Raw genomic sequence first — 12,422 nt, forward strand, 5'->3', positions numbered from 1 at the left:
ATCCAATAGAGGGAACAGGGTTGCAGTAAGTCTCAGTTCCCAACTCACACCATAGATCACAGCAAACGTGATCTACTTATAGAAAAAACATTTGCAAAGTTCAGCATGCCCTAACCCCTCTCCTTTCCGCATACACTTTTGCACTCGAGTTGTGCTTGGGGGTTGCACTTCTGGGACAACTTTCCCGACCCACCGTTGGGAGATGGCTGAGAGGCAATAAAAGAGGTTGGTGGCAGTGAGTGAGGCTGTCGAACGTCAGCAGTACAGTGAGGCTGAGGCAAGGACTCATTCGAGTTTTCACAGGTGCCGACCTGGCCGAGGACACCTGGCTCCTCTCAGCAGTGGTCAGGGAGGTCGGGCTACCGGGAGGCCGCCTGCCCTTGGCTGCAGAGCCGGGGAAATCTTCCTCCCACGGCTGGTTGTCCCAGCAAAGACGAAAAAGGGGAAACTGTCCCGGGAGACGGGCTTTTTGCTGTGCGCATTCTTAAGAAGGAGACCGAGGGAGGAGGCGGGAAGGTCGCCTGTTTCGGGCTGAGCTAGTGGGGAACGCGCGGAATTGCCGGCGCTAGAGGCGCGGGGATGCTGGCCGGCGCCTTTGTGCCAGGGCGGCTCTTGCCGGCCCCGCGCAGCGCCCGCGCAGCCCCGCGGAGCCCGCAGCGGCCCGGGCGCTCCCCGAGGAGCCGGGAAACCCCGCCGCAAAACTCTTCGGACGTGAAAACGGCGCGGAGCGGGGCCGGCTGCTTTGCTGAAACCAGGCACACGTATATTGAGTTTGTCAGGGATCATAAAATGCGAATTGATTATTCAAACAGCCATTGATTATAAAGGAATGCTTACTGCAGCAATGGGAAAGGTTAAAAGGAAATTGACCCTCTGCGTACGTGACATAAAGTCATTAGGTAAATGAGATATTCGTACGGGGTATAATCAAGGTCATGCTAATTTTATTTGCGGTATTCGACTCAAATCTCGAGCTTCGTTTGGGGACAGCAAATTGTCCCCAAGGGAAATGAATGAACAGCCAGGTAGACCACAGGTGCCGTAAAAAAATCCCAAAAACCCCAGGTAAATAAAAGCCGAGTAGGGAAGTAAGCCCCTTGTCCGTGGTGGCACGAACCGCAGGCCCAGCCGCAGCGCGGCCGCGGGGAACTGAACTCGGGGCCGGCGCCTGAGGAGCTGCGCGCAGGACCGGGGCTCCCCGCAGGGGCTTCTCACCTCGTGCTCCCGGGTCCCCTCCGACCAGGGAAAGCTAGGAGTGCGAGCAATGTCAAAGATCCTCGCCTCTCCCAGACGGGATGAGAGCGTGTAAAAAAATTAGATTTATTTATGCACATATTTATCCCCTCTAATTATAGAAATTAATCCTCTTACTTATGACTAAAAGGTAACGTCTAAGGCGTCCCTTTGATGTTTAACAGCATCATTTGTGGCTAACATTCCAACTGATTAAGGAATAATTGTTGTTAAATGCTTTACAAGTGGATAGTGTTTAATTGAGAGGCATTCATAATTTTACGGCTTACCACAAAATGAAACGTAATTAAAAACGCAGAAACTTCCAACTGATTTTGTTCCAATTATGTTTATTGTTCAGACTAATTACTGCACAAGACGGGGTACTTTTCCCCATGTCTAAATGGCACACGCTTCCCAAGTATACCCTTGCAGGTTTTTATTTTCCAGGTACAGGCTTGGGACGGCTTTCTGCAGCCTCCGCTCTCCCCACACCCCCTCCTCATTATAATTAAATGCTCCAGCCTTTTCTTCTCTCCCCCGTGCAACACCTTGTGATGTGAGAAAGTGATGGCAGCTTTCTTCCCTCGGAGCTCGAAGTAATTGTAGAAGGGCTGATGAATTTCTTGAAGAAACACTTGCCACACACTGAGGAAACCATCTCCTAGCAGGATTTTACAAACCAAAGTAAACAAAGCACCCCAGGGGCGATTTCCTCCTTTTGCGCAGCGTTCTTCTCAATTTACCTCAGAAGGGATCACAATCACACACGAGAGTTACAACAGAAATCATACTTGGTTTGGGAAACATATTCTGTACAAGAAGCAGAGAAATTCAAAGTGTTCAAAGGAATGGACAGTCATTAAAATACCTGCCAGGCGCGCTGCCATTCCCTTAACTAACCTTCCTTCTTTCCCGTGAACTCAGAAATCTCTTCAGCATCTATTTAAACACAGATATCCCGGGGGGAAGGGGGGGAGGAGGGGGGTGGCGTTGCGGGAAGGGGGAAGGGGAAAGAAACCAACCCACATACCCCTCAGGTCCATCTCACCAACACCTTTAAACACCCTCATCCTCGGAAAGGGGTGGGAAATAAAGTTACTTGCCTAATTTCACTCTTTGTTCTATCGAAGAGAGTTTATTGTGCAAATGGACTTATTTATTTATTCTTGAGTTTCTCTATCCCTCAGCTGGGCTCTTGGAGAAAATTTACCTGAGATCACGTCAATAAAAAAATCACTTCTTACAGTTAAAGGGAATAATCACATCGATCAGACCCGGATAAAATAGGGGCAGGGGGCACCAAATGCTCAACACTGCTTACAGTTTGCTTTTTTCCTTTGGGCTCCAAACCGTTAGGAAAGGATCACACACATATTTATTGCTCCTTTTGTCTCCTTCTTTCTAGCAGGATTCAAAACCCTGTGCGTGTATGCGTGGTTCGGGGGGCTGTTGCTCTCTTTGGGAAGGGTGCGGCATTCACAGGTGTGCTTTGGCTCCTCACTGTAACCCTGTACAATTTCTCAATTCTTCTGGATGGTTTAATCTAGGTGTGAGAGTAGAAAAGTATTTAAATTCTACTGGGGAAATAAGCGGGGCCGGGGGAGGGAGGGGGAAGGGGGGAGGAATTCCCTCTTTTGGCGAGTCAGAAATAGCCCAAGCTTTCCAAACGGATGTTAAAATTGGACATAATGGAGTAACACCTACTTTTTTTTTTTTTTTTTCTCCTTTCCTTTTTCTTTTTTTCCCCCCTCTTCAGGTATGAGTCTTGAATCCTTTCATTAAACTGACACAGATTTCCAGAGATGGAGAAAAGGAGGGGTATCTGAGGTGGACATTTTATGTAAATGAGCAAATCCGAAATGTATTACAAATCCACTGTAATAAAACTGACAGTTTTGACAGTATTGACAACATAAATATATGTTGGAACACAGCACTTTCAGACACTTAACCGATGAAGCAATAAAAAGATTCGACTACAATATTTCAAATAATCGACATTGATGTTTTGATACATCATTTTTATACCTCGAATCGATCTATCACTCTATGACCGGTCAATTTTAAGTAAAAATCTGCTGCAATTATTTACGCTATTGCCAATGACGACCTAATAACTGTTTTCAATTAATTACAGCAAAACTAAGCATTATGAGGACTAACCGGCCACATATTCCATTGTATGGCATTTCTTGTATGGAGAGCAAACACATATATGTGTATTGCATTCTCTTTGTGGGATCAAAAGAAAGACATACAAAGAGGATCACAATCTTGAGGGGGGTGGTGGTGGAAATAAAAAGCAACCTCTTTTCGGGAACACACCGCCGGCTCTCACCATGTACTTCTAGGAAACACGCTATAATATTTTGTCAGCTCACTCTCTGTGCAATACCAAACTGGGCTCTCAGGATTTTTTTTTCCTTTTCTCTTTGGGCTCTGCACTGAATCCCAGTTCAAACAATGGGCCGAGCAGTTCTTGGAAAAAAAAAAAAAAAGAAAGAAAGAAAAAAAGAAAGGAAAAAAGGAAATTCGTGCTTCGAGTGATTGTCTGTGTGTTGTGAGTCTCCGTATCATTTCAAAAGAGGTAGGAGTATATTGTCCTCTCTGGACCAAGAACTCCAGTGTAAAACTGAGAGCACTTCTCTTCTGGAGTTTTATAGGCAGCTGGAGAACAAAAGGAGATATTTTGAGTGAGCTTGTGGAGAGTTTGAAGCCTTTGCAGATTTTCTGGTATCACACTAAAGCCATTTACTTTGCCCTAACTGTCCTTTTGGTTACCATGTTACACCGGAAAGATTAAATTTTTTTCATACTTCGGGATTCTTAGAACAATTGCAAACTAGATTTTTTACTACCCTGTGCAAACAGTATTAGTGGGAAGACCTGACAGGTTTGTCGTTGTTTTCTTCTTTTCTTCTTTATTTTTTTTCCCTCTGGCGTGTGATGGAAATACACGTCGACTGTTTATGGTCTCCACTTTTACAAACATTCCACTTTCACAAGCATTCCAGCCTAAATAACATAATTTAAAAAAAAAAAAAAAAAAAAAAAGAACTCTTCTCTGTTTAGTGCTTCACACCACGCGAACGACATAAGCCGGACAAACGCGAAAGGCTTGAAAGGCTTCATCTCTGTGCCCCTTCCCACGGCGGGTTTCGGCCCCCAGGGGTGGAACCGGGGGCTGGGCCTCCCCAGCGTCCCGCGGGAGCCGCTGGCCGGGGACGAGGGCGCTGCGGCCGCGGAGCGAGCCCCGCGCCGGCCCCGCGGCCCCGGCGGCGGCGAGCCGGGCCCGGCGCGGCTCGGGCTGGGGCTGGAGCCCCGCCAGATAGCGCTAGAGGGCTGCTGATGGCAGCGCCCGCCGGGGCAGCCCGCCAGCGCCGGGCTGCAGCCCCGCGTCCCGGCGGCGAGGGGACACAGGGCGGCAGGGGAGGGAGAGCCCGGATCGTTCTTGTTTCGTGCGGGGTTGGGGGTTTTCCCAAAAAAAACCAAAAAAAACAAAAAAAACCAAAACAAACAAACAAACAAAAAACACAGGGCGAAGGGGTGAAAGAAAGAGCAAAAAGCGAAGTAACAGGTAAGTAAATGAACCTCCTCCTAATCCAGCTCGCAGAGATCTCAGTCATACCGCAGTCGAGGTCAAGAAAAGTTCACTGTGATGGGCTACCATTGACTTTCAGGACTAGAAAGATTTTCGACAAATAATAATAATACATTACTGAAAAGCAAAGCACACCGCTGGCAGACGGGGGGATCAGGGTGAGGAGCTAAATGAACCCAGTGATCTGCAGAAGCTAAAACGTGCATGATTTCACAGGGGCACCCGAGATGGGACCTCGAGAGTCTTGCAGCTGCGGTGAGTCGGAGGCGAATCAAAGAGCGCTGAGACGAATAAAAAGTGACTGAAGTTGTAAAAAGCAACCGTAAGGGCAAAAGAGAGTGTGGTAAAGAGCGGGTTTGGGGGTAGGAATTTAAGTGTGGCACAATCCTGATTATAAAAAGAAAAAGGTACTATTTAAACTCCACACTTTGCCTTGCAAGCAAAACAAAAAGTAAAATTCACATGAATTTCACTACAGTGTCACAGTGATGTCCAGCGTCCATATTTTAACAGACAGATTGCTTTCTTCATTAATTATGACACATTGCCCAGAATGATAGCTCGAGATAAAAAGCCAGTTCGAATATGCTAAATTTTTCACTGTGTTGCATGATATCCCTGACCCGTCTAAGAGGAGTTTTGCTTTCAAATGCAGTCTATGCGTTACCGAACACAATGGCATCCTCCAAAATACTTGAACTCAGCAGACAAACAAACAAACATTGAATAAAGTTACAAACAAGATTAAGGTTCAAGTTATTTGTCCCTGTAGCAAGGCGTCAATTGTCCTAACAGATGTAGGGACGTTAAGAGGATTTAAACCATGCGAATTTAATAAACCAGATTAGCAATAGGTGCTTTCCACAAGTGCTAAGAACCGGAAAGTAAATCTAGCCTAAATTACCCATCGGACCGGAGGATCACTTACAAGGAGAGCTCAAAATTTTCTACAGGGTACAATAGGATTTCTTGCAAGCATGGCTTTGTTTCCCCCTAAAAACTTTATATTTGCATTAAATCTTGTGATAGGAACACACGCACGTGCAAAACAGCGGTTTAAGATCTCCAGTGGGATTTATTCTTGAAATCTGAAATATTACCTGTTGTGCCATCCACTTTTGCAAGGCTGTGGAAAAAGAGAGAGAGGGAGGCGGGGAGAGATGTAACGAGCAAGCAAGAGAGGCATGCCTCAAAGCCAGCAAAGGACTAAGATGCCACACTTCGGAAAGGCTGATTGAAAACAGACTCTTCTTAACTTTTAGAGGATTTTCTCTCTCGCTCCTTCCGAGGGCTAAGAAGCCGATTTGGGAGTTTGAAGGGAATAGGTTTCAGCATCCATATTTGTTCTGGTGCACTTGTAAAATGCGATTTGAAGAGGATCTTTAGCCCTCTGATTGTCTTTGTATTGTTTTTCTTGAAACGGATCTTTTGCCCTTAATGAATCCCCACACAGCTGGACAGCTCCTGCTCGGACACTGAGAGCGCTAACCCCAAACTGACCCCAATTTGACACCACAAGATGAAATTTTACCGCCTGTTAAAACCATTTCCAGCCTCGGCAAAAGGAGCTGGCGGTTGACTGAGATGCACTTCCATACCGGACACCTCATTTCTCTTTGGACTTTTGAGCCGATCTATCAAAAAAAAAAAACCAAAAAAAAAAACAACAAAAAAAAAACCACCTAAGAAAAGGAAAAAAACCAGTCACCACCCCGACTCTATCTATCTCACACTTTTCCTGAAAACAGCCCTCGCTTTGGAAGCGATTCAGGAGCAATGGAAATTACCCATTTTAATTTTTCCGAATTGCTTTTTTTAAAAAGAGAAATGTCACTAGTGGGGGGGGGGTGTAAATAAAAAATCACCTAAGTATGTGAAAGCCCTCACTTTCTGCTCACACGTATCCCATTTTCCTCCAAGTTCCCGGCAGCATCTTTGTTAATAGATGAGTACATTCACTTAAGGGCACTAAATTGAGATCCCTTTTTAATGGCTAAACTGTAGCGCTTTATAAACCACGTTCTCTGTGTGCTTTAATCCACTGGGATAGTGATGAGGAAAAAGGCTTCAACTCTTTTCACGTGGAAAAAAAAGACACAGGAGGAACATGAAAGATCTTCATTTACTATATGAAATTTCACTTTCTATCAAGTTAGAATAATTTTTAAAAGTTGGTCCCTGTCCCAGATTACAAACGTGCACAGCAGGGCAAGACAGCGCAGGGGGTTAATTACTTTAGGAGGGGGAAAAAAAAAATTAAACAATTGAAAGGAGCAGCACTGAACACTGCACAAGTCTTTGGTTGCTTTTTCTCAGCTTTGACTTTAGTCTGTTTTCTCAGGATTTCTTAGTCAGGGCAGCTGAGAGCTACAGAGATTTCTGTGAAAAATAGAATTAGCAAAAAAAAAAAAAGTGGTCTAAAATTATATTCTAAGCAATAAAATAATTCCTTCTATGGGAGCCAAGTAATCTAACTTTTTTTGAGAAGAAAACTGATTAACTTCTCTTACAGCTTGCAGTCTAAAAAAAATGCATGGAGCCTTAAATGTAGGCAGATTACTTTTGCACAGCCAGTTTATAAGGAAAGACCTCTTCTTTGGTGATACTTAAACTATTTTAAAAGAGGCACATTTGTATATCTCAAGAGACAAGGCTCTAGGTTTGCACTGCCACGGTTAAAAAATAACTTTGGAAGCTACAAATATTTGAACCACGTCCTCTAAGCTGGCTGCATCACAAGCAAATGATTCCATGCAAGTTGAGAAATCTGGCATCTTTGGGGCACGGAGCGGGGGGGGCAGGGAGGGGGAAGAAAGAAGGGGGAAAAAAAGAAAACAAATAACATTCACCGATGACTAGATCTCTTAAAAAAATCTGCTAGAAAACTACAGCTGTAAAAGTAGGAAAGGATTTGCATAACCTACTGCTCTGTAGGTCTCCGCGCACCCAAAGGATTAGCCAAGCATTCATTACCATGAATATCTTGAATTACGTTACCGATTTATACGACAGAGTATAAAATACTGCACAAGAAGACTGGCTTTTTCCCTGCGAAATGAATTGACTTAACCACTGCTTGAAAGAGATCTACATACTAAGGGCTCTTCTACTCACCTCTCTTTACAGTCCCGTGAAAGTCAGTCACAGCAATTCGGTTGCTCTTAGGACTAGCTTTAATCTTGGAGGAGATCCTCTAGGAAAAAAAAAAAACCCGTGTGTGCTCTCCGGCTTCTGGCGGGTTTTAAGCAGGGTGCAACTCTGGCTATAAGTAGGAGAGGGACTTTTCTGCGTATTCCCCTCATATTTGTAAATACAGCCCTGCTCTGCAGGGCTCGGCGCTAGCGGAACATGCAGGAATGCCCACTGGCGTTTGTCAGCTCTCCACACTATCTTTCTTTATACGTGAGGGCTGATTTCCCGCAGACATCATTGTTATGATGGCTCATTTAATCAAACTGTTTAATTGCTCCGGTAATCACTATCATCATCACAGGTACTCAATCATTCATCATTTTGGAGGGGTTTATTGACCTCTGGAGCTCATTCCCTTTGCCTATTAAAATCAGGCCAAATATCTATAACTACCCCTTAAGTCATTTTCTTAAAGTTAAAAAAAAACCCTAAACCTCTGAAAAGCATCGTCATCACCACGAAAAGCAAAGCAAAGCAAAATCTAACGGAATAATATATTTTCTGCCGTGTGTTTTCAAAAGCCATCTATGTATGAGGCCACATTCACAAACGGGTACATAATCATTGATAAATTCCACTATTAACGGGATAGTCTGTTTTAGATTTTATGTGCAGGGGACCGTGAACGAGGGTGGGGGGCTGGGGAGAACAAAACTGCAGCAATCGATAGTTTGACCATCGCTCCTCCCCTAAACTTCAAGCATCCCCCATGATTGATGATCCCGGGTAGCTTTGGTAATTGACTGCTCTGAGGTAAGGCATGGTGTAGCTTCAGCGAAGTGATTGGGCGAGAGAAACGCACCAAAATTAACGCGCGTGTGTGTGTGTGTGTGTGCCTGTGTGTTCGGAAAAGTTCATTCGGTACTCAAGGGTTGGGGGGGTGCATCATCTCACTTAATTTGCTAAATAACCCCACTGTAATTAGCACTACCATTAGAAGGCATTACCGAGTTAATACTCCAGCATACATTCCACAAGCGCAACGTCGATAAACGGTAAAGTCCAGCAACACACACACACGTAAATACTGCGCTCACCGCCGGATCCGCTCAAAACGAACATGCACACAGAAATCTACATAACATCTGGATCTCTCCTACAAAAGACTGAGCATGACTTTGTTTTTAAGCCCTTTACAAAGCCTGGCAGCCTAATCGCAAAACTAAAAGGGATTTCCCCCTCTTCCCTCCGCCTCTCCCCGCCCCCCCCTCCCCTTCAAGACATCCAGAGCGTGTTTGATAGCAGCGATCACTTAATGAAGAGCGGTGCCCAACACGGTTTGAACGAGGCGTTCTCTCCATGCCCTGGAAAATTAATCTTTAGGAAAGCAGGATGAATTGTCCGAGGGCAGCCGCCCGGCCGGCAGCGCGGCGCGCCGGCGGGCCCGGGAGCGCCGTGCCGGAGCAGCGCGGCTGCCGCGGGCGCAGCAGCTCCGCGCGGCCCCCCCGCGCGCTGTAGCTCGCGCTGCCCCCGCGCTCGCGCACCGCGCGCGGCAGCGGCCGGAGCCGGCGACCCGAGCGGGCGGCCCCGCGCGCCGCCAGACGCCCGACAGCGCGGGTAATCGGAAGGTATTTTGTTGCTCAAATAATCGAGCGCAAACCGACCCGGGGCCGGGCTTCTACCGCACTTTTCTTCTCGCTCTCTGCAGTTTCCCCTGCCTCTCCCCCCTCTCGCACACACGCACTCTCCCTGTCCTTCCTCCCCTGCCTCCCTCCCTCGCTCCCTCCCTCGCTCCCTCCCTCCCTCCTCCCTCCCTCGCTCCCTCCCTCCCTCTCGCTCGCACGCTCGCTCGCTCCTTCCTACACGCCGTGCTTCGCTCGGGGCAGGGGCTGCTGCGCGGCTCCCCCCGCGCGGCGCCGCGGCCGCCCCGCCGCCGCGCTGCGCATCCCCGGCGCTCCGCCGGCTGGGGCGCCCCGCCGCCCCGCGCCCGCGCCCGCCGCCGCGCCCCGCCGCTCCCCGCCGCCGCCGCTCCCCGCCGCCGCTCCCCGCCGCCGCCGCCGCCGCGCTGCAGGACTGGCTATGGCCACCACTACTTCCGGGTTCCGTCACTTCATTCTCCCGCCGATCAGCGCCGCAAAACTGAGCCTCTTCTATAAGGCAGCCGGCAGCCAACCTGCCAACACTTACTGACACTCACTCATCCCAGGGAGTGAGGGAGAGAGGGAGACAAAATACCTGCCGGGAGGAAAAAAAAAAAAAAAAAAAAGGAGAGAGGGGGAAGTCCGGGCTTTGCAAACTATTCAATTTTTCTTCGCATCTTTCCCCACCCCCCTTCACAGTACTTTGAAAAAAACAAAACAAAACCAAAACCAACAACCCTATAAGCGATCCTAAAAGGCAAAACCCGAGCACGGAGTTACTGGAAGAAGAAACCGGGGTTAAAAAGATTCCTCCTCTCTTCTTCATCATCATCAACCATCATTCATTCACTACCTTGACATTCCCTGGCTTTGATTGACAGCTGGAGTGGCAAAAAGCCATGAGACACGACAGTTTGGTTACATGTGGGTTGCTGACGGGCCGATCGTAACCTTCAGTTTGGGGGCTTGACAATTTTTTTTTTTTTTTTTTTTTTTTTTTTTTTTTTTTTGCGTAGAGAAAGAAAAAAGGAAAAACAGAGACAGAAAAAGGAAAGAGAAAGAGACAGAAAAAAAGAAGAAAACACAGAAACTCATCGTGGTTCTTGACTGTTTTTTATATATTGTTGTTATTGTTGTTATTACTATTATTTACCCATATTGGAGGATAGGAGAAGTCTATAAGTGGGTTGCAAAAAAAAAAAAAAAAAAGGAATCTTCTTCACTCTAAATCACTTTCTTTGCTGGACTGGGATATTAAATATACGACACATCCAGGAGTTTATTGGAGCGCAGACTGATGGCGCAAAGGGTAGGTTTAAATCTCCAACACTTACCTATATATAAATCCTCTCTTAAGAGGGGCCTGTCCGATTTGCTCTCCTCTGTTGCTGATGATGATGGCGGCCACTATTAAAAAATAGCAGCAAAAATTATTCGCTGGCTTTTTGTGTGTGTGCATGAGTGTCTCTCTGTGTGTGTCTCTCTGCAATTGTTCCACGCTTTTTTCCTCTCTAGCTTTTTCCCCAGCAGCGCGAATTCCCTGCTCTCTGCCTGCTCAGTAGCACGGGTTTCACAGGGGAAAGCTTGCTGCTGCTGCTGCTTGCCGCCGCCGCTACTGCTGCTGCCTAGCAAAGACTAAGAAATACATATGTGTGTCTGTGTATATACGAATGTATATATATGTATACACATATAGCTGCTTTTTTTTTTTTTTTTTTTTTTTTTTTTTTTTGTCTCTGGCTGTGACAAGGACAAGGGGAATTGCCACTAAATAATGTTTCTGGTAACTTTCAGATTATTTTCCCCTTTATCTACCCCCCCTCCTCCCGATACACCCTACCTTTCCTCTCTCCTTTCTAGTGTTGATTTATTTATCTAGTTGGTTTTGATTCTACTTGTTTTTTTTTTTTTTCTTCTTCTTTTCTAATGCAGAGTAACTCTAGTTTCTCTCCTCCGTTTCCTTCCTTTTCATCCCTGTTTCCTTGTTAGGGTTTCTTCTGCCTGTGCCGAAGAGGACCATCTTCCCCCACACACGCAGACAGGCAAACACACTTTCCCCTTTTACCTCTTCTCGCACCCCCACTCCTCCTTCAGCCCCTCCAGCCCCTGCTCCCGGTCCCAGTTGACTTCATTTTGAGCATTTATCTCTCTATTGTGGTTGTTCTTGTTTTGTTTTACTCTGTGTCTGTCCGGGTGCTTTACACTCTTCTGACTTCTGTTGTTGTTTGTTTGTTTTTTTATTCCCCCCTCTCTTCTCCTCTTGCTTTTGCGTTCTTCTCTTCCGGCCCGCTTTTTGACAGTACGATGAGCTGCCCCACTACGGCGGGATGGACGGAGTAGGGGTGCCGGCGTCCATGTACGGGGACCCCCACGCCCCCCGGCCGATCCCCCCGGTGCACCACCTCAACCATGGGCCGCCGCTCCACGCCGGACAGCACTACGGCGCCCACGCCCCGCACCCCAATGTCATGCCGGCCAGCATGGGCTCCGCTGTCAACGACGCTCTGAAGCGGGACAAGGATGCGATCTACGGGTAGGTGTCGCCGGGCCGCCCGGCGCCAGGGCCCGGCTCCGCAGCGCCGGTGCCTGCGGAGCGGCCGGGGCAGGGGCAGGAGCGGGGCGGGCAGCGGCAGCTCCCGCGGGGCCGCGGCGGCAGCGGCCAGCCGGGCCCCGGAGCGGAGTGGGGAGAGGGAGCCCGGAGAGTCCGCAGGGAAGAACGGCGGCAGGGCAGCCCCCAGCAGCCCGCTCAGGAGGGAGACCCGCGCGGTGGCACTGCCGTGGCCGGCGATCTCGGGACGAGGGCGATCCCAGCC

At 47.7% G+C, this 12,422-nt stretch overlaps 2 protein-coding genes across 10 annotated transcripts in view; one reads left to right on the top strand and one right to left on the bottom strand.

Annotated features, from left to right (window-relative positions):
• Nucleotides 1-1,563: 1,563 nt before the first annotated feature.
• LOC144246481 (uncharacterized) lies at nucleotides 1,564-10,766 on the bottom strand. The gene is made up of 6 exons (XM_085582389.1): nucleotides 10,763-10,766; nucleotides 9,833-10,161; nucleotides 7,952-8,030; nucleotides 6,369-6,471; nucleotides 5,938-5,963; nucleotides 1,564-4,251 (listed from the first exon to the last, which is right to left on the bottom strand). Exons 1-6 carry the CDS (start codon nucleotides 10,764-10,766, stop codon nucleotides 4,091-4,093), a joined length of 702 nt encoding a protein of 233 aa, XP_085438515.1. The 3' UTR covers nucleotides 1,564-4,090.
• The window catches only part of MEIS2 (Meis homeobox 2), a 190,181-nt gene continuing 187,208 nt past the window's right edge, over nucleotides 9,450-12,422 (top strand). For 2 of the 9 annotated variants that reach the window (XM_085580400.1, XM_077784066.2), the window contains exons 1-3: nucleotides 9,451-9,597; nucleotides 10,626-10,918; nucleotides 11,910-12,142. In XM_085580400.1, the coding sequence (XP_085436526.1) occupies nucleotides 10,907-10,918; nucleotides 11,910-12,142 (245 nt within the window). In that variant the 5' untranslated portion in view covers nucleotides 9,451-9,597; nucleotides 10,626-10,906. Of the gene's footprint in view, nucleotides 9,598-10,625; nucleotides 10,919-11,299; nucleotides 11,393-11,909; nucleotides 12,143-12,422 lie in introns of those variants that run through there. The other 7 variants (XM_085580399.1, XM_031504997.3, XM_085580394.1 and 4 more) reach the window with 6 other exon arrangements.

The sequence above is a fragment of the Lonchura striata genome, chromosome 5 (assembly GCF_050655825.1).
Source record: "Lonchura striata isolate lonStrDom1 chromosome 5, ASM5065582v1, whole genome shotgun sequence".
In the NCBI taxonomy this organism is placed as follows: domain Eukaryota; kingdom Metazoa; phylum Chordata; class Aves; order Passeriformes; family Estrildidae; genus Lonchura; species Lonchura striata.

Excerpts from the sequence above, each read along its gene's own strand:
- LOC144246481 (XM_085582389.1), bottom strand. Across the intron at positions 6,472-7,951 it reads TCACGGGACTGTAAAGAGAG|ATCGGCTCAAAAGTCCAAAG; the intron begins GTGAGTAGAAGA and ends TTTTTTTGATAG. Across the intron at positions 4,252-5,937 it reads AAAAGTGGATGGCACAACAG|GCTGGAATGCTTGTGAAAGT; the intron begins GTAATATTTCAG and ends TATGTTATTTAG.